This window comes from Oryzias latipes, chromosome 22 (assembly GCF_002234675.1).
Source record: "Oryzias latipes chromosome 22, ASM223467v1".
In the NCBI taxonomy this organism is placed as follows: domain Eukaryota; kingdom Metazoa; phylum Chordata; class Actinopteri; order Beloniformes; family Adrianichthyidae; genus Oryzias; species Oryzias latipes.
In genome coordinates, this window is record NC_019880.2 from 20,253,444 (window position 1) to 20,276,244 (window position 22,801).

The 22,801-nt window shown below is 46.1% G+C and overlaps 1 protein-coding gene across 2 annotated transcripts; it reads left to right on the forward strand.

Moving 5' to 3' along the window:
- Window positions 1-385: 385 nt before the first annotated feature.
- Window positions 386-22,798, forward strand: rab3gap2 (RAB3 GTPase activating non-catalytic protein subunit 2). Of its 2 annotated transcripts, none has more exons than XM_023951992.1 (35): window positions 386-751; window positions 1,912-2,000; window positions 2,087-2,195; window positions 2,274-2,355; window positions 2,950-2,997; window positions 3,074-3,149; window positions 3,237-3,338; window positions 4,980-5,079; window positions 6,413-6,511; window positions 8,055-8,203; window positions 10,747-10,826; window positions 11,128-11,220; window positions 11,315-11,454; window positions 11,576-11,771; window positions 11,881-12,024; window positions 13,922-14,004; window positions 14,083-14,147; window positions 14,464-14,554; window positions 14,638-14,759; window positions 14,829-15,039; window positions 17,901-17,998; window positions 18,061-18,169; window positions 18,254-18,414; window positions 18,488-18,662; window positions 18,827-18,946; window positions 19,371-19,477; window positions 19,557-19,623; window positions 19,729-19,799; window positions 19,878-19,913; window positions 19,992-20,117; window positions 20,262-20,477; window positions 20,550-20,639; window positions 20,722-20,928; window positions 21,002-21,166; window positions 22,396-22,798. In XM_023951992.1, the coding sequence occupies exons 1-35, from the start codon at window positions 643-645 to the stop codon at window positions 22,546-22,548; spliced, it is 4,089 nt and encodes a 1,362-aa protein (XP_023807760.1). In that variant the 5' UTR covers window positions 386-642; the 3' UTR covers window positions 22,549-22,798. The 2 variants fall into 2 exon arrangements, with proteins under 2 accessions (XP_023807760.1, XP_023807761.1); XM_023951993.1 differs by having other exon boundaries at window positions 387-751; window positions 19,992-20,066.
- The last annotated feature ends 3 nt before the right edge of the window (window positions 22,799-22,801 follow it).

A 22,801-nucleotide genomic window follows, 5' to 3' on the forward strand; every position in this document is an offset into this window, starting at 1 on the left:
GATGATTTTTTTCTTTTTTGATTTTATTGCATAGTAATGTATTTGCGTCCTTCATTTAAACTTGTCCTGTCCGACAGCTGAGCAAGCAGATCAGAGCTGAAGGCTCTGCATTAATTATTTATCATGGATCTGGATCCTTCTGTGAAGAATTGAAGGGAAATAAAACATTTGAACGCATTTTAATGTCAAAAAGCTTTGCATGCAGCAAACTCCAAAGTGTTGATGGAGCGACCTCAGCTGAGAGAAAAACACCACTGGAACATATTAAGTGTAGAAGAATTACGATCACATCTGATTTCAAATGAAAAAAGTTTAACTCAGCTTTTTTTGCTGATAAAAACAAGAGGCTCCTGCGATGCTTTTATTTTGAAATTCCAAATGGATCCCTGACCCGGAAACACAACAGCAGCAGTGTTCCGATGCTAACGATGTGTCATCAACACAACAGGCGAGAGTAAACCCCTGTCCTGGTCGCTGAAGGAGCTGCTCGACGGGACTTGGACGTTTGTCGTCGGGAATCACAAAGTTCACGCGCCGCCGGACGTGACCGGAAGTCTTCTGCCGCGCCTTTAGCAGGAACTAAGGCTAACTGTCCGACCCCTCGTCTGCTGGATTCCCGACGGGATCGGCCGGGCGGCAGGGATGTCTTGCAGCTTGCTGGAGTTTGGTCGGCTCCAAGAGCTCAGAACCGTTCGGGACTTTTTGTTCCAGGGTCAGAAACCCGATGCGGCGGAGGAGCGGAACCAAGCAGGTGAAGTGTTTGCCTCCCGCCGCACATTTCTAGCCGGCAGGTTACATATAATGTGGCCATGATGATGACGGGCATTTTTTTGTGAAACAGACTCCTCACATTCATGTTTCCGGTTTCCCAGTAAAGTTATTGTGAGAGATGCAGCTTGGATGTCATATCTGGACCATGAACGATCATAACTAGTAGTTTTTCATTACATTGTGTTTATGTATTTAGTTAGCTGAAGTCACTGACTCAGTGGCAAGGCTCTGAGAGTGGACGAAGTCCTCCCTGAGTACCTCAAGTGTCTGGATGCTGGGAGTGTCTTGGCTGACACGTCTCTCTGCAGCATCGCGTGGCATTTGGGAACTGTACCACTGGACTGGTTTTCCTCTCGGACATTCATTCATACTGTGTGATGGTAACTACTGATGTAGCCACAGCTGCCCTGGGGCAGACTGACGGGGGTGTGGCTGCCAGTTTGCGCTTACGGCCCCTCTGACCATCACCTGGACATTCATGCATGCACATTCACACACCAGGGAGGGTGAAGGGTCTTGCCCAAGGACACAGTGGCAGTTAACTGAGGGGGACGGGGTTTAAACCACTGACCCTTCCATCTCCGTCTGACCTCCTCAACCACCTAAGCCACTGCCGCCCCAGAACACTCAACACTAAGGTTGTGTCTGAATGCCTTCACTATATAGTGCGTTCGCTGTTTTGTAGTGCTGTCCGAATCTACAATTCCAAAATTCAGTGCCCTAGAAATTTCCCAGAAGTCTCTGCGGAAAACCAGTGTGCATTGATGCTCACTAGATTGGCGAATATAGACCACAATGCGTTGTGTCTGAACTATTTTTGCTTTCAAAAATTGTATTTTTCAAATAAACCATCAACGTTTTTATCTCCAGAACTCAGTGGATTCATAAATAATCGTCACAAAACGTTCAAATAAATTAGACTTTCACTTCACTAAAATTCAGAGCATTAGATAGTCCCACACTAAATAGTTTTTAGTAGTTAGGGGTTAGGATGGGAATTCGGACACAGCTTAAGTCACTTCCTTTCTGTTTATGTCAGTAGTATCTTTCCCTTCTGTTTATGACAGAGAAATAAACAGACAAAACCTCTAAGCTCTATGTAGACATCCTCTTCCTGACGTTTGTTGGAATCTTCTCCAGATAATGAACTTTCCTGGGACACCTCAGATTGGGAATCAGCATGGGACACTGAGAATAATAAAGTGCAGGAAGGTGCTTCTTCCACACAGGTCTGGCCTTTTGCTTTATTCTATTATTAATGTTTTAGGATTTGCTATGGTGACGCACAGAGGTGAAGCTTGTCTCTGCTCTGCAGGACTGTGCAGCACCAAGTGGACCCTGGCTCCATGACTGCATCGTTTCCCTCTCTCCCTGCTCTGACCTGCTGGTGGTGGCCCGGGAACAGAAGGCGGTTTTCCTCTCGGGTCAGACCTTACACACAGTCTGCCTGACTCTTAGCAGTAGTTTTTATTTGAAAGGTGTCTCTGTGTTTGTCTTTGCAGCCAAGTGGCGTACAGATGAGAGTGGCAGAGAGGAGATGACCCTGGGGCTTTCTTGGAGTGGAACGCTCAGCACTGAGGAGGGGTCCGATTGTTTATGTTCTTAGTAGTTTAGCTTCTCCATCATGTCAAAGACCAACCCAAGCTTTAGTTTGGCTCTCAGTTGAAGCGGCTCTTTGACTGATGGACTCTGTTATGTACTGTAGTCCTGTTCTAATCTCACTGTATTTACAAAATAAGCAAAGCTACGATTAAGGAGGTAAAGAGATTTTTACATTATTTTAACTTAAAAAGAGATTAAACTTATGCCTGTTGTCCTCTTGTTCTACAGAGTTGATATCTTTAAAAGGCATTAAGGGTTTTCTAAATTATTATTTGTCATTACTTAATCTCCCTCCTTAACCACATTCTCTAATTATTATTCACTTTGTGTTCCTACCTGCAGCAGAAATTTATTGGATATGAAATGAAAAACAGAAATATTGGGCGTGCAAAATGATGCAGTCCCAGTTATTTTACATCTCAAGTTTTCTTTTATCTTTATGTTTGTATTCATTAGTTTATTAAACTAGTTTTTAACAATTTTATCGTGTTTATCTTTTATTGTACAGTGGCATTTGTGTTAAAGTGCTTTATAAATAAAGATGCTGATGAAGTTAAAACGGGTTTTTCTCTCCAGAGAGTGTGTGAGCAGTGCAATAGCAATTCCGCTGGCAAGCCAGAAGAGGTCAGAGCAAATATGTCGACTGTTGACATAAAAAGTGTGTATTTGTGTGTACTTACCTTGTTGTTGTTGTGTGTAGAAGCTCCACTGGGCGGCCGGACTGGACCTGTGTTGTAGTCGGCTTCACTTCTGGTTATGTTCGCTTTTACACAGAGGTACCTGTTGGACTTAGGCTGGTTTTCTGGCTGCATTACTGCTAATGTCAGTCTGTTTTGTAATTATAAAAATAATTGTGTCTTCAGGGTGGGGTCCTGCTTCTGGCTCAGTTACTGCATGAGGACCCTGTTCTCAGACTCAAATGTCGCACCTATGAGATCCCTCGCCATCCTGGAGTAGCTGAACAGGTGAGAGCGGTGTTCAGGTTCTGTTTTGTCTAATTCTGGGTCTATCAGTTGATGGATTAGAAGTATTAGTGATTTAAAACCATATTTATTGTAGGGCTGTCAAATATCGCATTAATTACAATTAACTGATTACAGACAAATTAGCATGTTATTTTTTAAAATTTTCTTAATCCAATTTTTAATCTACAGGATTATTGTCGTGTTCTCAGATTGAAGACGAAGGTTCAGCTGTTTACTTGCAGGAACGTTTTATTTCAGCTCAGCTGAAAACACGACTTGGATCGCTCTTACTGTCCCTGTACGCAGCAGGCGCCTGCCGCTGCTGTGACATCATTAATGTGCGACTTTGTAGTTCTTTCCAGAACTAATGCAAAACACCGGCACAGCTATTATCTGTCATGTAAAGGATAAAGGCCGACCAGGTGTTCCTTATCATACATTAATGGGGTACATGGAGGGCTGATCACAACAAACGGTAAACCTTGGAATAAGGAATGACGACTTATTATTAGTATTATGGTATTGATGAAAAGGTTATGGTCAATATTTTTGGATTGCTCAGAAGTGTTCCTGCTGTTTTTATGTGTTAAATCCAAGACTCTCGACCCGATGATTTTTATTTTTTTTATTTGTACTTAATAAACTTAATCAATCCACTTTTTAAGATAGTTATTTTGATCTTTTGCTGCACCACAATGTCACAAATATAAACGGTCTATATTCTGCTTTTCCAAATTCTTTCAGAGGAAAGTAAATCCATAGATATGATCATAAATGACCTTTGACACACTAAAGAACCATTAATCTATGAAATATGAGTTATTTTTGCAACTCATTTTCCTACCTGAAGAAAGACAACTCAATCTCTGAGGCTCCGCCTTTCTCTCTCCTCCATTTCATGACATCATCCTAGAATCGGCCTCAGCATCATGTCTGAGTTTCTCAGATGAAAACAAAACATCTGAACCTTTACAAAGATGGACGTTCATATTGTTCATATAAATAAAAGAGTTTAGCCGGTCACAGTTGGTTCCACTGAGAAAGTGGGCGTGTCAGTTAGCCTGGGGGCGGAGCTGGCAGCACAGACTCTTCCTGGAAGGGGCGGTTCCTCACTTTGTGATGTCACAATGTGAGGTACTTCTCGTTTTCATGAATTGGGAGGGGCTGGTGCTCAGAGAGCAGGTTTTTAGAGGAATACTCAGAAATGTGTGAATGGATCAAAATACCACTTTGGGGATGTTTATAGTGAGAAATGAAGATTATAAAACACTTAAAGCTCAGAAAAGTTGGTTTTGCTTAAAATAGACCCTTTATGAAAATAGCTTAAAATCAGGCTTCTCACAGCATTTATTAGGTTAGATTAAAAGATCAATTAATTAAATTAATTACAGGTCTTGGATAGTTAATCACACAAAAGAGTAATTGCATGACAGCACTAATTTCTTGTTTTTTTTTTTACCTTTTTAAAGGTCTATAAAGAACTGAGTTCTGGGATTTATAGAGTGAAGCAGCTTCTCTGCCTTTGAATAGTAAAAATGCTGCCATGCTTTGCTCCGACTCTCCATTCTGTCTGTCTCAGAGCATTTATGTGAATCAGGTTCCTCGTCTAATACTTTTTTTTTTTTTTTTTTTTTTGTGAAGCACGAAGAACTGAGCATCCTCTACCCCGCTGCCATGGTTACCATCGATGGTTTCAGTCTCTTCCAGTCTTTGCGAGCTTGCAGGAACCAGGTGGCCAGAGGTGAGCCGCCTTGTCCTCGTGTGTGTCAGACTGCTGTCATGTTGTGTTACTGAATGTTGTGTTTTCCCTGCTGGCCGTGGGGGCGGGGGCAGTTTTAGCTGCTCAGCATTCAGGTACCAGTGAGATGAACAGTAGCTACGCTGCAGCTTTAGCTCTTGTTTAGCTGCTTTTAACTGTGTGTTTTATAGAATTATCCATCATATTTCTGCCCAAATCTTTTTGTCACAATAGTAATGACACTTGAGTCTTGATTTGAGTTCATGACTTGTTCTTCAATAGCTGTTTATTTGGTTTTGATACCGTTTGAAGTTCAAAGAACGTGTGGCTTTTTTTTCTTATATCACGTCTTCCGGATTAGTTCTGGGACACGTCTCAGTGATTCCTGTGGGTCAGTGATTCCGGTGGGTCAGTGATACCCAGCGGTCTAACCAGACTCCATCTCAAAAAGCATCAGTTCAACAGCCAGCATTGTTTCAGCTAGTTGTGTTTTCTTCAGCCACAAATGCTCCGTCAGGCGAATCATTTAAGAATCGCACAAAGGGACAGCAAATAAAACAGCAGAGTCCTAAAGGATCAAATTAATTTGACTTATAATCATAAGGAGGGGGGTTCAAGTTTGGTTTTGAACCGTCTCACAGCAGCAGAGCTCACCCTCCACCCTAAATGTACCTACCTTCTAACCTTAACACCACCTCCAGGCAGAGTCTTCATAATCTGGTAGCCATCTTCCCTTCTTCAGTCCTTCCATGAAGATCTCCGTTTCGCCGCCATGACGCCTAGTCCAACATCAACAAAGTTCCTCAAATTTCTTAACCGAGGGGGTAAAGCAAGCCTAAGCCTTCACGTTTAACCAGGCGTTCATGAAAAAGCATGTTGGTTTATTGTAGTTGTTGTGAAGTGAAGCTTTTAGAGTGAGTTTTCTAGAAACATCTGCTGATGCATGAGGGCCGCCATGGGGAGATGATGGCAGGATCTTCTTGCATTTGCTCAACAGCTCAGCTCACTTTGTCCTTTACTCACATGAAAGCAGAATATGGGGTTTTGAAAAGGACCCGCCATTCTAGTCTTGTTCAGTAAGAGTTTGAGCTGTGGAAAACTGAAAACTTGGAGTTTGACGGCTGCTTCCTAATTTTAAGAGAGTGCGTCTGTCATCTGTGCAGCATTTCTAAAAAATAACAGGAGCTTTTACATGTAGAAAGATAAACACTGACTGAAGACTTCTTCATACAACTTGAGGCTTTGATCGGTTATCCTGACCTGAGTTTATTGCGTAGCATGCCAGCCAAGGCAGCATAATGTTACGCCCATCTTTGGTTTCCTCCCTCTCATGCAGCTACAGCAGCTGGCAGTGACGTGGTCCCGCCTCCTCCCCTGGCCTACAAGAAGTGGGGGCTGCAGGAGATGGACTCCATCGTGGACCACAGCAGTATAGGTAAGAGTCATTAAGCAAAGGAACGTTTGTCCTCTTAAGGAACAACGTTAGACACCTCCTTAACTGAATAGATTGAATATGTGCTCATGGGAGGATGCAAGTCCAGACCGCTCCCTGTGACGTGTGGTGTCCCGCAGGGGTCAGTTCTCAGCCCTATTCTCTTCATAATTTACATGCTTCCGCTTGGACTTGTAATCAGTAAACATGGGTTGTCCTTCCATTGTTATGCTGATGACACACAGATCCACATAAAAACTGCTCCAAACTCCACTGCAGCTCTATCCCATCTCACCACATGCCTTTAGGAGATAAAGGCATGCATGATGGTTTCTCTCCTCAGTCACCAACCTAGGAGTAAAGTTTGACCCTCAGCTAAACTTCAACAACCACATAAAGGACCTATACAAGACTTCATTCCACCACCTACGAAACATCTCCAAACTCAGGCCCCTTCTATCGCTTCCTGACGCAGAAACACTTGTCCATGCCTTTATCTCCTCAAGGCTGGACTGCTGCAACTCCCTCTTTTCTGGCATTCCCAACAAAAATATAACAAAACTTCAGTACATCCAAAACAGTGCAGCCACAATCCTAAAAGGAGCCAGGAAATATGAACACATCACCTCCATCCTGAAATCGCTGCACTGGTTTCCTGTTTCATCCTGGATTGAATACAAACTTCTCATCATCGCCTATAAATGCATGGCCGGTCAGGCACCACCATACCTCTAGGAACTCCTCTTGCCCCAGAAACATTCCCGTACCCTCCGTTCATCAGGCATTTTCCTTCTTCAGGCCCCCCCCCAGGCTCCGCACGATGGGAGACAACACAGCATTTTGTTCTGCTGCACCAAGGCTTTGGAACTCCCTTCCTGTTCATCTCAGAACATCACAGACCCTGGACTCTTTTAAAGCCCCTTTAAAGACATTTCTGTTTTAAAAAGCCTATGACTGCTGATAGTTTTTATTCTTTGCCTGTTAAGTGCAACTTTTATAGTTTTAAGTTAATTTTCTATTCAAATGTGCACATATTTTTCTTTTTAATTGAGTTTTTATTCATATCTTGTAGCACTTTGAGGTTTCATTTAATGAAAAGTGCATTATAAATAAAATGGATTATTATTATTAACTGCACATGCATGTCGCAGCAGCCTGTGGACCCCTTCCCCAGGTGTACCGCTGTCATCCAGCACATTAAAGTGACAGAAAGAAACTGTAATGAGCACGGCCTTCCATGCAGAGAACGTAAAAGTCCAGTCATCTTTCCAGTTTGTAGAAATAGCAAGGAGACAGCACAGACATAATTCTGTGCTCGTTACTGACCATACGTTATGAATGACGCTTATCACGCATGGGCCGCAACCCAAATGACATGTAAAAATGTGTGACACAGACCTATGTAGTTATGTGACATTTAGTGGTCTTTTGGCTACCAGAAGCCCCCCCCCCCCCCCCCCGTTATTTGAGGTGTTCTGTACTTTCAGACATAAAAGAGAAGAAAAACATGAACTTTAACCTTTACTGACTTTTTCCCTGCTTTCAGGTATTATGACTCTGTCTGTCTTTGACCAAATGAAGAATGCTTCAATCCTTGGAGGGTTCAATGCATCAGTCAAGGGGAGCCCCCCTGCAATGAGCCAGTATGTGACCGTCGGAGCCGGGCCGTTCACAGGCTTCTACTATGCTGTAGAGGTGAGAGGCTGTTGGGGAGGGGGGGGTCAAACTCATTTTGGTTCAGGGGCCACATTCAACCCGGCTTATCCCAAGTGGGCCGAACCAGTAACATAAAAGCAAAAAGCAGATTTTTTTTTTTTTTTTACTCATTTGGAAAAAATGCCTCAACCAACATAGTAACTAATCAGTTATCATGACACATTCTTTCACAGAGGACAATGGATCTAAAAGAAAATGCATTTCACATAAAAAAAATTGGTTTATTCTGTTTTACACAGACTGAATATTTTACATCTGACACTGAAGCAATCCCGACAATAAACTCAAGAGGGGGCTACGGAGAAAAATGAAACACCTGCCTAGAATGTAAATGTGCGAATCAAAGAAAAATTAAACTAAATTAAACTTGCAAACATAAGAAGTTAGAGTTAACCCCCTTTTTCTCCTGAAACTTCACCTGTCCATCACTATCAGGATTCAGATCCTGATCAGAAACACATTTACTGTCATTCAAGTGAGCAAAACAATGAAATGTCCAAGAATCTTTTCCTGGTTTCTGCCTGAATTTTGTGGCATCACCTCTCAGAGATGTTGGATCTGATCGTGATCCTTGACAGACTCATGCTGGCAAAGGTCGACTGCGGCTCACGTGTATTGAGTGATATTTCTGCCACCACGTTGCAAACAAAACTTTCTAAGATGCAAATGAAAATATTAAATATTTGCTTTTCAATTATTTTTATTTTGCTTTCAAATTTGTGTTGCTTTCAAAAACTTTTTTTCGTTTTCAAAAACTTTTTTTGCGTTTGCAAAACATGTTTCAGCATTCGTTGTGTCAAATCTTGCTTTTTTCCTGTCTTTGATTTTGGTGACTACTCTTAGCGTGATATAACTGCCACTATTGCTACCGCCATAGTCCATAGACTGCTGGACGGAGTCGGAGCTCTGACATTTTTATTTCTGCTGCAGACGTTTTAAACACGTTGGTCGCTACACTGATGTATATAAATACAAAACTCAGTTCGATTTTAGCTGCTTTGCTGCTCCTTCTGGGTTTTTCTCTGACAGAAACGGACCAGAATGGTTGAAAACGGCAGAATTCCGTACGAACAGAACCGACCCAAAGTCCATGTCTGCCTTCAAGCACCGTCAAAATGAGACAGAGACACCTGATTGGTTAGAATCTGGACCAATCAGCGGCTGTTTAATGGAGGCTTTGTCACGCTAAACTCAAACTTATCTCAGCAAAATCAAAGATAGGAAAAAAGCGAGATTCTACACAACGCATGAAAACATTTGTTATGCAAATGCAAAAAAAGTTTTTTAAAAGCAAACTACTGAAGGACCTTTCTTGAGAGCTGGGACCAAAATAACAAAGGCTACCATCAGTAACAAACTACACCACCAGGGACTCAAACCCTGCAGTGTCCCCTTGCTAAAGCCAGTACATGTGCAGACCCGTCAAAAGTTTGCTAGAGAGCATTTGGATGATCCAGAAGAGGATTGGGAGAATGTCCTATGGTCAGATGAAACCAAAATAGAACCTTTTGGTAGAACTCTACTCATCGTGTTTGAAGGAGAAAGAAAGCTGAGCTGCATCCCAGTAATGCCACCACACCTGCAAGAAGCATTTTAAGGTCCTGGGGTGGCCTCTAGCCCTTCTCCAGATGTTTACCTGATAAGATCAGGGCTGGCCAACCCCGGTCCCAGACTGATCGATGCTGACTACCTAAATCAGGCATGTTCAGTCAATCAGGATGTCGAACCACTTGAGTCAGCTAAACGGCAACAATCTGGTCAGGGAGAGCGGGAAAACGATCAGGGTTGTAGCTCTCAGGGACCGGGACTAGCCAGCCCTACTATAGATCCTCTTTGGGGTTGTCGCCCAGCCACAGCCTGAAATCGCTGCTGTAGAGAAGAGCTGTATGGAGGAATAGGCCAACCCTTGTGAAGATGAACCGGAAACATTGATCCTATGAGGGAAAATTCTAGAAGTTTACATCAGTTCTATTTGGATGACCATCTGTCCATGACGTGCTGCAAAAAAACCACAGAGCTACTGAAACCTGCAGCCAGATGTGCAGCGTGATAAACCCTACATCTGCACCCGGCCCTTATCGGGGCGGGGTATAAGTATTGACAAAAAACTAACAGAGACCCAACTGATACATAAAAACCACCAAAGGTACACATGATTGTGGTGGAGCAGCCAGAATGCATTGAATAGAGTTTATGCAAACTACATGTCTCTGTGGTTGATGAGCCTCTACGTGTTTAAGGAGACACATGTGGCAGACCTGCTTCTCTGTCTGCCACATGTGTCTCTGTGTCTGGCAGAGTTTGGTTATTGTCCAAATAAACTTATTTTCCACCATCAAATTCTTTAAGAATCAGACTAAAGTTAGAGTCTCAGTATAGCTTTGAATGAAGATTACAGGCCTCTCTCATCTTTTAAAGTGGGAGAACCTGCACAACTGAAGTGTGACTGAATACTTTTGCCCCCCCTGTAGATCAGTGAGTAAATGCAGTGTTGTCTTTTCTTTGTCCTTTTGTGTCTGCAGGGAAGCTCCCAACCTCTGCTGTCCCACGTGGCCATGGCTGTAGCCAGTAAACTCACCTCAGCTCTGTTCAGTGCAGCCAGGTAGTGTGTGTGCGTCTGTGTGTGTGCGTGTCTTTGTGTGCGGGTGTGTGTGTGTGTCTGTGTGTGTCTGTGTGCGTCTGTGTGTGTGGGTGTGTCTGTGTGTGCGTCTGTGTATGTGTGTGTGCGTCGGTGTGTGTCTGCATGTGTGTGTGTGTGATTCTCTGTTGGTAATCAGTATGGTTCAACAATGAATCTGGGTCTTTTCATGCAGTCCAGACTGATCTGGTTTGTTTTCGTTGTGTTTCTTTCGGTGTGTTGACTTCATGTTTCATTTCTGGGAGCTCCTCTGTTTTCTCCTCAGTGGCTGGTTAGGATGGAACAAGAGCAAAACTGAAGAAGACAGCACTCCAAAGCAGAGGCCCAAAGTTGAGCCTGCAACCCCCTTAGGGATCCGGTGGGTGTCCCGTTATGGAAAGGCCAAAGTGTCCTCCACATTCTGCGGCAGCTGGGAGCTTTTCTGTCTTTAAACTCCACTGCTCTGTTTCCAGGTTTGGTCTGCCAGATTCCCGACGCCACGGCGAGTCCATATGTCTGTCCCCATGCAACACCTTGGCGGGAGTAACGGATGACTTTGGTCGAGTCACACTGCTGGACCTGGCCCGGGGCATTTCTATTCGCATGTGGAAAGGTGAAGGAAAGATGACCTTGATGTTTCATATATATATAATATTCCCTGCTGGGTTTGATCCTTCAGTCTCCATTCAGGAAGTGTTCTGGACTTTTCTCTGAACCTCTGGTCTTACTTTCAGGCTACAGAGACGCTCAGCTGGGTTGGCTGCAGGTTCGTGAGGAACGTGGCGATCGGGATTTCTCCCCCACTGGCTCCATGCCCAGACGCCACGCCCTGTTCCTTATCATCTATGCCCCCCGCAGAGGAATCCTGGAGGTGTGGGCCATGCAGCGGGGGCCTCGTGTTGGTGCTTTCACTGTGGGCAAACACTGCAGGTAAACCAGGTTGTTTTCTGGACTGTCATTGGATAAGAAAGCCAGAAGGTTACCATAACAACGAAAAAGCATGAACCCAGATGGGTGCAGATCGTGTCTGTCCTCGCAGGTTGCTGTACGCGGGCTACCGCCTGATGGGCGTGAACAGTGTGACCAGCCAGGGCTGGCAGCTCCACACCCAGCAGGTGTGTCTGCTGGACCCCAGCTCAGGGGTCCTGAGGACGGTCAACATACCCTTCCACCTCGCCCTCAGGTGGGTCAGACGCTCTGTTCAGTGAAGACATCATCACACGGACACCTGACATCCTTCACAGCTGCAGCAGATTGAACTGAGCTTCATTCATGGACGTTTCTCTGCCGTTTTAGGTTTCATGCATTTGCAGCATTTAAAAAACTTTTTCAAATAGTCTTTTTGGCGTTTTGTGAAAAATGTTGAGGACAAAAAATAGGTGCATGGTGGTGCAGTGGTTAGCCTCTTGCCTCATAGCAAAAAGGCCCCTGGTTCAATTCCCAGCTGGGGGACCTGAACCAGAGTTAGCATGTTCTCCCGGTGCATGCGTGGGTTTTCTTCGGCTTCCTCCCCCCGTCCAAAAACATGCTTCATAGGTCCATTGGTTACTCTGAGTTGTCTCTAGCTGTGCATGTGAGTGTGCATTGGTGTGTGATTGTGGCCCTGAGACAGACTGGAGACCTGTCCAGGATGGGCAGGATAGGCTCCAGCAACCCCATGACCCCAAAAAGGACAAAACGGGTTTAGAAGATGAAGGTATGAATGAAAAGCTATAACAACATTGAGATTGTTTGGGTGAACCCATTTCTATTCCTAGGATCCAACCAGATCTATCAACCATCCATTCGACCTAAAACGTTATGAAATCGATTCAGTGAAATAAATCGATTTTATACCATGGTCCGGGGGAAAACTCGATTCTGATTGGCTGCTGGATGTGCGTTAAAAAGTGATATACCACGGGATAACCGCACGGTGAAAGAAGAAGTTCCAATCACCTAGCTTAAATATTTGGTATCACTTTGCCGGCTTCTTTAAAACAACCTTTAGCTTCATCATCTGGACAAAAACAAGCAGTAAGAGGTGAACTTTCTCTCTGATCTGATGCTTTATTCAACCCATCGGAAAGATCAGCATACACATCGCTTTATATCGCCAAATTTTGACTGGTGCGGCGCGACGCGGCCTATTTGTTACACGCCGCACCATGTAACAAATAGTACGCTTTTTGTGAGAAAAGTGATCCAAATTGGAAAAAAAAACAAGAATTAAGGACTAAAAACTGGTTAATATTTATTGCTTTTGTCAGTGACCATGGTATAAGCGGGTTAATGGCCTTCGTAGTGTGCATTAACACTTTTTAACGCACTTCGGGGAAGCAGGTTCAGGCTTCGGCGTGCGTTAAAAAGTGATAATGCACACTTCGTCGGCCATGAATATCAATCCTAGAAAATACCATCTAGATTGAGGTACAGCAGGTTTATGTGACTCTAAGGTAAACCGACCAATCACAGCAACAACACACATGTGATGTCATTAACACGGATCAGTCCATCATTCCAGTCCAATGTGTGGACAGACTTTGAATAAAGTCATGTGACCATCCAGTGTCTAGAATGTTCTAAGAATGTTCCCTTTGGATTCTTTGGATGTGGAAAAACAACAGTGGTGAACTTTAGGAAACTAACATGTGAATGGATTTGACATTCATTCTAGTTGACTTGTTTGCTAAAGATGGTCTGGATCCATTTACGGAATCGGATCCAATCGGATCATTGAACTGATAGACTATGAATTGCGTCGTTACACCTCCAGTAGCTGTAATGCTGGTTTTGAAGGTTTGTAAAGTGCTTGAATTGACTGAATGGAAAATGAAATCTAGTGCCAACACTAAACATGATCAGACTCACCTCTTTATCAATCCCAACTGTGCAGCCCTGATTCCAATAGTCATGTAAGAACCGGGCAGAACCTGAATTAAAGAGGCTGCGAAGCAACCATGAGAGCAGGAAGGCTGCAGCATCAGGATGAAGGAGCCTCACCTTGGTCCAGTGGTCTTGTCCTGGTGGTCGGCATGTTGACTTTCTATAGCTATGTCTACACATGCTGGTTCACTTCTGTTGTGTTGCCTCCATTTCAGTGACAAAAAGAGTGAACAGGCCAAAGACATGCATCTCATGAAGAGACTCACCTCTGCACTAAAAACCAGAGACATGGATCCCGGTAAGGACTTAGAAAACCTCCTCAGGCTCTTTCTGAATGATAACAGCTGTTTTCTTTTGTTTACCTGATGCTTCTTAGAGACTTTGGAAAATGAAGCCAGAAGTGTTCTGTTGGAAATCAAGCATCCTGCAATAAAGAAGCAGGTAAAAGAGGCTGCTGCTCTTTATGTTGCTCTCCCTGTGTAAGTAAAACCCACTGCAGTCACACACAGTTCCCTGTGGAGCTGTTATTCTGGTCTTTCTGAAACATTTGGGTGAAACTCGTAGAGACAGGACAAAGTTCAGACACAGGGACTCGATGAATGGAGTCTCTGACTTCATGCTCCATTAGTCAGTCTAGCTAGTCACTAGTCTGATGGACAACAGGCTTTTTCTGCTTGAAATGGGGGATTTTCAGGGTTTTTATTGGAGTCGTCTTCGTGTCCATGAACCAACAGTTCTCTCTAAATCTGGTCTCCAGGCTTTGGAGTCTCTGTTGTCCAACAGGAGCGTCACCGCCTCCTGTCTCACCAGCGTCATGGGTGCCCTAAAGGAGGCGCTGCAGCAGCAGGGTGAGGATGGTTCTGGTTCTGTACCCAGCGTTTCTGTACTCGCTCTGTCAGCAGACATCCTGACGGTTGTTTTTGCTCCCCAGCGCCTGAGGAGGTGGACGTGTCTCTGCTGCAGCTGTGCTCTTCGCAGCTGAAGCTGCTCCAGCTCTACACCAACATCCAGCAGCTGCAGGCTGCGGCTCGCTCTGAGCCCGCTTTGGGACATGTGAGTGGTGCAGATCGACAGGGGAAGTCTGGTACGGCAGATGGGTTCTGCTCACCCTCATCCCTGCAGGACGGCCTGGAGGACCTGGACGATGAGCTGCTCCGTGTTTTGCCGGTGCTGCAGCAATATGCCGAGTTTGCTGCAAAGCCCGGCGTCTCCTTCGCTCAGGACCTGCCCAGCTCCCCCCTCCCTGTCCAGGCTTTTCTGTCCCACATGGAGTGCTCCGAGGACGGGGAGGTACAAGTGATTGGCAGGTCTGAAACGGAGTGGAACCAGCTTGGTAAATCCATACTCTGCATTTATGTCTTTACTTTAGCTCATAACGTTAGCTCTAACAGGACTGTGGCACCTGAGAGGACATGGCAAACTTTCACTTACAAGACAACCTCTACCGCTGGGGGGCTGGTTTCACAGGCAAAATGAAACAGAAATGTCAAGCATGATGTCTCGGGTTGGCAATGAACAAAAGAGTTTGACCGTCTGTGAGCTGTCCCTCTCCAAAAGACGACAGTCTGGAATGTTCTTCAGAGACGACAGAATGTAAACAAAAGGATCCAGAAAATCACATCTTTCATTTATCAAATTAAATATTCAGAATTTGGTCAGTAAACAAAAGTAACCCTGGTTGCCAATGACAGAGGTCAAAGGTCATTACCGGGCTGTGTCTGAATTCCCTCCCTAATCCCTGACTAGTGTCCTGGATTTAGACGCCTGACGTCACCGATGTCACGGAGGAAAAATCTAATAAACATTTTACGAGGAGTACTTATGAATCCACCATGTTCTGATGATGAAAGCATGGATGGTTTATAAACGCAATGCATTGTGGTCTATATCTAGTGAGCATTGACTAGTTTTTCACAGAGACTTCTAGAAAACTTCTAAGTCACTCGATTTTGGCATGGTTGATTCGGACGGCGCAAAAAAATGGCAAACACGCTATATAGTGCACCAGAGAAGTGAAGGAATTCAAACACAACCCATGGTTATCCACACGGTAGCTTCTGTTCCATGCAGATCTTCTCAAGAGCTGTGCTGCTCCACCGATTCCCTGTTGGTTTCAGGTCCAGAGACCATAACGTTCTAGAACAGTGTTTTTCAACCAGTGTGCCATGGCACTGGATATCAGCTCTGTGTTCATCCAAACAGGCCCTGACAAAACGCTGAGTAGTTAGGAATATAAAAGATCGTAAAATACTTTTTTTCTTTGTGTTTATTTGATTCTATTAACGACATTTTGATAAGAATTATTTAGCCCTAGCGTCAGCTGTTTTCAGAAAAGTCCCGCTTTATCTGTCTCCTCCAATCATTCTTGGAGGCTTAATCATACGTCATCAGTCTGACCAATCAGAAGTGGATAAAGTCTTCACTTCCTTGTTCCGATTTAGCTCATAAAGTCTCTCAGTTCCAACAAAAATACCAGCTAAAGTTCGTCTTTAGCGGTGGAGCTTTCCACAGAATCCGGAGTCAGACCGTGGAACAAGTGAACAAAACAATGTAGCTCAGAGATGAGAGTCTGGCTGCCATCACTACATCTCCCATGATGCATTGGGTTAAAGTGACAGCGTCTCGGCGCACAATGAGTCTTCCTTTGATGTCTTCAAACCACAACGAACACACATCAAACAGTTTTTAAATCTTCTAACTTTACTTTTATTACATCTTTTAGAAAAAACAGCTGCAGCTTCCAGCTTTTTCTGCCACAATTATCACATAAATGCATGTGAGATTGCAGAGGGACTGTAGATCAATACAGACTATGAGTTTGTTTCTCCTTTTTTTTTTTTTGATGCTGGTGTGCTGCAGGATTTTTAACAAGGTTATAGTGTGCTGTGGCTCAAAAAAGGTTGGAAAACACTGGTCTAGAACACTCCAGAACCTTGGAATGCTTTGTGTGACGATGTGTTTGGGATCGTTGTCCTGCTGGAAGATCGTGTTTCATCCTTGACGCTCTCACTGCTGGAAGGAGGTTTTAGCCCAAAATCTTACCATGGATCCATTCATCCTTTCCTTACTATGGATCAACAGCCCCAAACCATGATACATCCACCCCCATGCTTCACAGTGGATATTGGGGTCTAAGGATGTAACCAAAGATTTCTATTTTGGTCTCATCTGGCCACATGATGTTCTCCTAATCCTCCTCTGGGTCATCCAGATGGTGTCTAGAGAACTTTAGAACGTGTGCTGACTTCAGGCAGGAGTCCTCTGGAGCTCTGCAGGATTTGAATTCATGATGTTGTCGCCTGTTATTCTAGTAACCTTTGTTTCTGTGGTCCCAGTTCTCTTCAGCACCTTGACCCCCCCAGTGTAGATCTGGGTTGTTTCCTCACAGTTCTTAAGTTGTGCCCCCCCAGATGAGATCTTTCATGGAGCTCCAGGTGGAGGAAGATGATCAGAATGTCTCCAACAGTGGATCTCTTCTCTCCAACCTGCTGCTTATCATAGATTGGTTCATTTTAGTCTGGTCCAGGCCTACCATGTGGTCCCTGGTGTCCTCAGACAGCTCTTTGGTCTAGGTCATGGTGGAGAGTTGCAGTGTGACCGTTTGAGGGTGTGGACAGGTGACATTAATACAGGTAACCGGAAGAAACAGGTCTGTCAGGGACAGTTCCTGCTTTTCTGTAGGAGATAAATGACTATTTTCTGCCCCATTATGACTTCTGCAAAATGGGATTTCCTGGATTCTTCTGTCTGTACATTCTGTCTCTCACAGTTCTATGATGAACATTCCAGACCTCACTGATCTCTAGTGGGATCACCTGCAGTATTTGGGACTGAAATGCTTGATTGGCCCTCTCCGTCTACACACATGTGTCACACGTGTTCTGCTGTCGTGTCATTCCCCACAGAACCCATAGATCCAGGTTCCGATACAGGAATCTGTGTGATCTGTTGCTTTTAAGCTTTGGTGTGAAAACAGTTTTCCCAGAGAAAACTATAGTAATGGAACATAATGGTACTCTCCACCCCGGCAAGCGCCATTCCTCCACACTTCAGCTGCTTTAACCCTTTCCGTCCTCAAAAGGCTGCAGGCATAAACGGCAACAGAGAGGGTTTAGTCTCAGCGTCAGGAGGAACCAGGGGGACAAGAACGTCATCTGTTCCACAGCGCTCAGCGCCGTTTTCTCTCCTGTACAGGCTACTTCCTGTTCTGGGACAGTCTTAGTGGTAGGAGTCCAAACCATCAGGTGTGTGAGGCGCTGCACCAGGCTGGCATCCGTCCGCAGCACTTACTGGTAAGACTGAAAGGAAGTTGAAGGATTGGAGAACAAGTTCAAGACTTTTTCTCTGTGTCCAGTCTTTGCTGCTGTCCGTGTGGCTGCAAATGGAGCAAGAAGTGCTTCAGAAACCAGTGGAAACCGTTCAAAATCTGCACACGCAACTCGTGGCTCTCAGTAACATGAAAGGTTGGTCTTTCTTCCCTTTAGCGTCCTTCATTAAGGACATCAGGCTGTGGTCCAGGTTCATAAAAACGTTCTCTTCATCTTCAGGTACAGTTGAGGACTCCTGGGACCCACAGTCTATCTCCCCCTGGTGGCAGCAAGTCAGACATGCGTGCGTCCAGTCCCACAATGCCGCTGCTGCTTTATTGGCTGCATTAGTCGCCCACCGTGCAGCCAAGGCGAGCATCACCAGCCTGTCAAACAGCAAGGTAGGCTAGCTCCTCCCCCTCCACCTTCCAGAGCGGCGTGACGCTCACAGCAGCCTCTGCTCTTGTGCGGCAGCTGCAGGCGGAGTGGGAGGCGGTCTCGCTGGAGCTGGAGCAGTGGGCGGTGTTCGTTCGCCAGCTGGAGGACGTGCTGGTGCTGCAGACTCTGCTTCTGACGCCGTCTCCTCAGGGACCAGCAGGGGGCGCCCCGGTCCAGTGCTCTATCAAAACGCTGCTGGAGGGGGGCACAGGTCAGAGATGAACGCCTCTGCTGCTCCCTCCTTTTAGGAAGGAAGGAAGATTTTCTCCGATCATCGTGATAGCAACCGTTCAGAAGCCTCTCAAATCCGTTTTCTGTGGCTTTTGTTAGCTCCAACACACGTTCTCTGGCTTACACTCATGTCTGTCCTTCAAGGAGGCATCGCAGACGCCGTCTCCAAATGGGTGTTCAGGCAACACGTGGCCCCCGAACGACTCAGAGAAATGCTGACGGAAAAAGAACGAGGAAAGGAGAAACCAGAGGACCAGATGGCAGGTGATGGACAACTGTCTTCTGTGAGCATTTCTGACCCGAGTCAAAACAATCCGACATGGATCCGTTGAAGTTCTGACAAACTCCAAACGTTCTGACCGGCTAAGATGTGTGTGCCGTCGGTTCCTCGAGACCAGAACAGTCATCGTCCTAGCTGGTGTTACACATATGTGTGTGTGAGTGTGTGTGTGTATGCATGCATGTGTGTGTGAGCGTGTATTTATGCATGCATGCATGTTTGTGTGTGCGTGCATGCATCTGTGTGTGTGTGCGTGCATGTGTGTGTGTGTACATGCATGTGTGAGCCTGCATGCGTGTGTGTGAGCATGTGCGTGCGTGTGCATGTGCATGCCTCCGTGCGTGTTTTACCGTTGTATTTCTTCTGTTTAGAGTGGATTCTGCTGAAACTGCTGTTTCTTGGTTCCAGATCTCCTGTGGTCGGTGTGTCAGCGGTTCCCACACTCCCTCTCCCCTGATCTGCTGTTCGCCCACTGCTGCTGGGAGCATGTGGTGCAGTGGAACAAAGACCCGGAGGCGCGTACCCAAACCCCTGAAAGCGGAGCTTCCGCTCAAACGTGGTCCAAAACGTGCTAACGGGGTTCTGTTTCCTCAGGAAGCTGGATACCTGTCCTGGGCCATGGAGCATCTGAAACTGGTGTCCAGTCCTCACATTCAGCTGGGTTAGTAACGCCCAGAAACACGGAGCAGGTCTGTCCCCGCCGTGCACGAGGCGCGTGCACGAGCCGCTCACAGGGGCAGCCCTTAAGCTCTGCAAATGTCTGCAGGTATCTCCACCATGATGTGGACCACGTTCATCGTCAAGCGTTTCTCTGCAGCTGCCTACCTCATGGAAAAGGTAACTGTAGGTTCAGTCCAGGTCTCTGTGTGTGATGACGAGCTGTACATGGACAGTTACCCAAATCCCGTCTTTCAGGTCGGCAAAGCCCCCAAAGATCGTCTGTGCCGGCGGGTAAGTGACCTCTGGACTCCGTGTGAAGTCTGAACTCAGAGGCTTGGAGCTAAGGCGGCGTGCTGCTGCTGTGTGCAGGACGTGGGGATGGGAGACAAAGCCTTGACCGCCTTCCTCAGCTGCTGTGTCCAGCTGCTGCAGATCCTCATGGAGGTGACTGGGTTTTTGGTGACTCTCAGCCCTTTGTCTTTTTTACATTCCTACGTAAGTAACGGCGGCAGAAGCAAGCATGGAGCAGTGCCTGAAAGCCAGGAAGCATCCTGCAGCTCTGACAGTGCATGAGGAGCTGCTCTGCTTGGCCATCTTAAAGATGACCTTTGACCTTTTGAGACTGTGTGCTGCTTGCAGGCAGATTCTGCCATGCAGGAGGTCTCTGCCCCGGAGCTGTCAGTGGAGGAGGTGTGGAGTGGAGCCAGTGGGCCTGCATCCATCGCGGAACTGGCCCTGGAGCAAAAAGGGGTCCACTACCCGCTGGTGCAGCATCACTTTCTGCTAGCTTCAGTGCTACACGCTGCCATGACCTTCAACGTGAAGGTCAAGCCGCTCAGCCTGTTTGACAGCAAAGTGAGCAGGAGTCAGTCAGACGTAGGACCAGCAGGAAGACGGTCTGACCACAGCAGTGTTTCTGCTCTGCAGGGTAAAAACGCCTTCTTCAGAGACCTGACCACCATCCAGCTCATGCCCAGCGGAGACATGGACGCCGCCGTGGTCGCCCTGCGTCAGGAGGCAAGAGGCGGGAAGGAGCTCAGAGGTTAATGCACTTCGACCTTTCTGCTCAGGTCCTCATGACTCCGTCCGTGTGTCTCAGTTCCTCTTTCGGCTGCTGACCGGCTGGGTTCAGGCGACAGACGACGCGTCCAACTCTGCCTGCTCTGGCTCCACTGGACCCAAAGCCGACTGGTGGCCCTCCCTGTGCCTCGAGCTCGGGACCCTTCTGCAGATCAACCCAGACATCCTGCGGCGACACCTCGTCTGTGAGCTGTACAGCCAGGGCCTGGACTCGCGGGCTGAAGAGGTGAGGCCGGACAGGCTGCCGTTGGACACGGATGGGTTCTGGAAACACCCGTTTCATGTGTGTCTGCCTGCAGCTGACGCTGGAGGTGGAGGACAAGGACGTGCTGGGCTCCCAGCTGCTGGTGCTGACGGGTCAGAGGCTCAGCTACTCGCTGCTGCACAGCCAGAGCCAGACCCATGCCGCCATGGAGCTGCTGGCCCGCCTGCCCCCCACGCTCTGCACGTGGCTAAAGGCTATGGTAAGAAACCCAGCCCCGCCCTGAACGTCGTCCCAGAATAAACCGTGTAGAACCACGAGTCGACTCATCGATGAATCCATCTGACTGAGGCCAGTTCTTCATCCAACTGATCAATTCAAAATCAAATAAATCCATTCTAATCGATCCTAGAAAATACCATCTGGACTGAGGAACAGCAGGTTTATGTGACTCTAAAGTAAACCGGCCAATCACAGCAACAACACACATGTGATGTCATTAACTCTTGTGCTATCCTAGGCACTTTAACATTGGGAGTAGGGTCATCTGGACCCACTAGACAGTGCTCTGAGCCTTTTTTCTTCAATGATTTGTGATCTTCACTGGTGTCTATGGATTACATGAATTCTTTCCACCTTTATCCACCTTTGTCATGGTAGGGAGAACACGTCAATGGAAGGGTTGGGTCATCTAAGATAACACAAGGGTTAAAATGACCAGATATCACCTGAATCGTATCTTCAACCACAATCTCTGACATGAATCATGTTCACATGAATCCCTGCAGCCTGTCTGTGCATCAATTCATTCATTCCTGAAATGAATAAATCAATATAAACATGATTGTTGCAAATAATTAAATTCACAATAAATTGCAAATTCATCTTTACCACGCTATCAAGCTCTGCAATACGTATAAATGGTAACCTGAACCCTTGTGTTATCCTTTGGGGTCCAGATGACCCCATACTTACATTGACGTGTTCTCCCTACCATGACAAAGGTGGAAAGATTTCATGTAATCCATGGACACCAGTGAAGATCACAAATCATTGAAGAAAAAAGGTTCAGAGCACTGTCTAGTGGGTCTAGATGACCCAACTCCCAATGGTAAAGTGCCTAGGATAGCACAAGGATTAAATGTGCTTTAAGTATTTCAGGAATCAAATGCCTTCATGCGTTTGACCAATCAGATGGAGTCCTTTATGTTTGATGATGGCCTCTATGTAGACGATGGTTGACTCGTAAACTGTTGCAGTGAAATGACGTTTTTGGTTGTTTTGCTTTTTGTTCGTGCGTCGTAAGGTTTTGTCGCCATCGCAATGTTGATCATTCAAACCTCTCCTCATCCTGCAGCTGTTGTTGCTGACGTGTTTATTCTGCTGCAAGGATTTTCTCAGAAACGACCTGCATTCCTCACATTTTCTAAATATATTGTTCTGTCAAGCAGACATGACCTTTGACCTGCTGTCATTCTTGTCCTGCTGCAGGACCCCGGTGAGCTGCGGTGCCCCCTCGTGCCTCTGTCCCAGACCAGCCGGCTGGTGAGCCGCCTCATTGAAATCCTGCCAGAAAACCACGCCCAGTACTCCCTGGCCTTACACCTTCTGGAGGCTGTGGACGTCCTCTCCGCTGAGGACTGAAGCCGCCCGCCCGCTGGTTCTGGACTCTTCCTAAGCGCTGGAGGTTACACGGCCCTCCCCATCATGTCTCTGTTCATGTGTGGACACAGAAGCTGCTTTTAAAATGTTTTCATTCATCAACTTGTGCATGACTCTGGAGATGAATCCATCAGAAGTGTCGGACGGTTTGGAGGCAAAAAGGCGGGGAAACCGAGCGTCTCTGCTGCTTTCTATCAGTCCACAGATGTAAATAAAGAAGAAGCGTATTTTACTT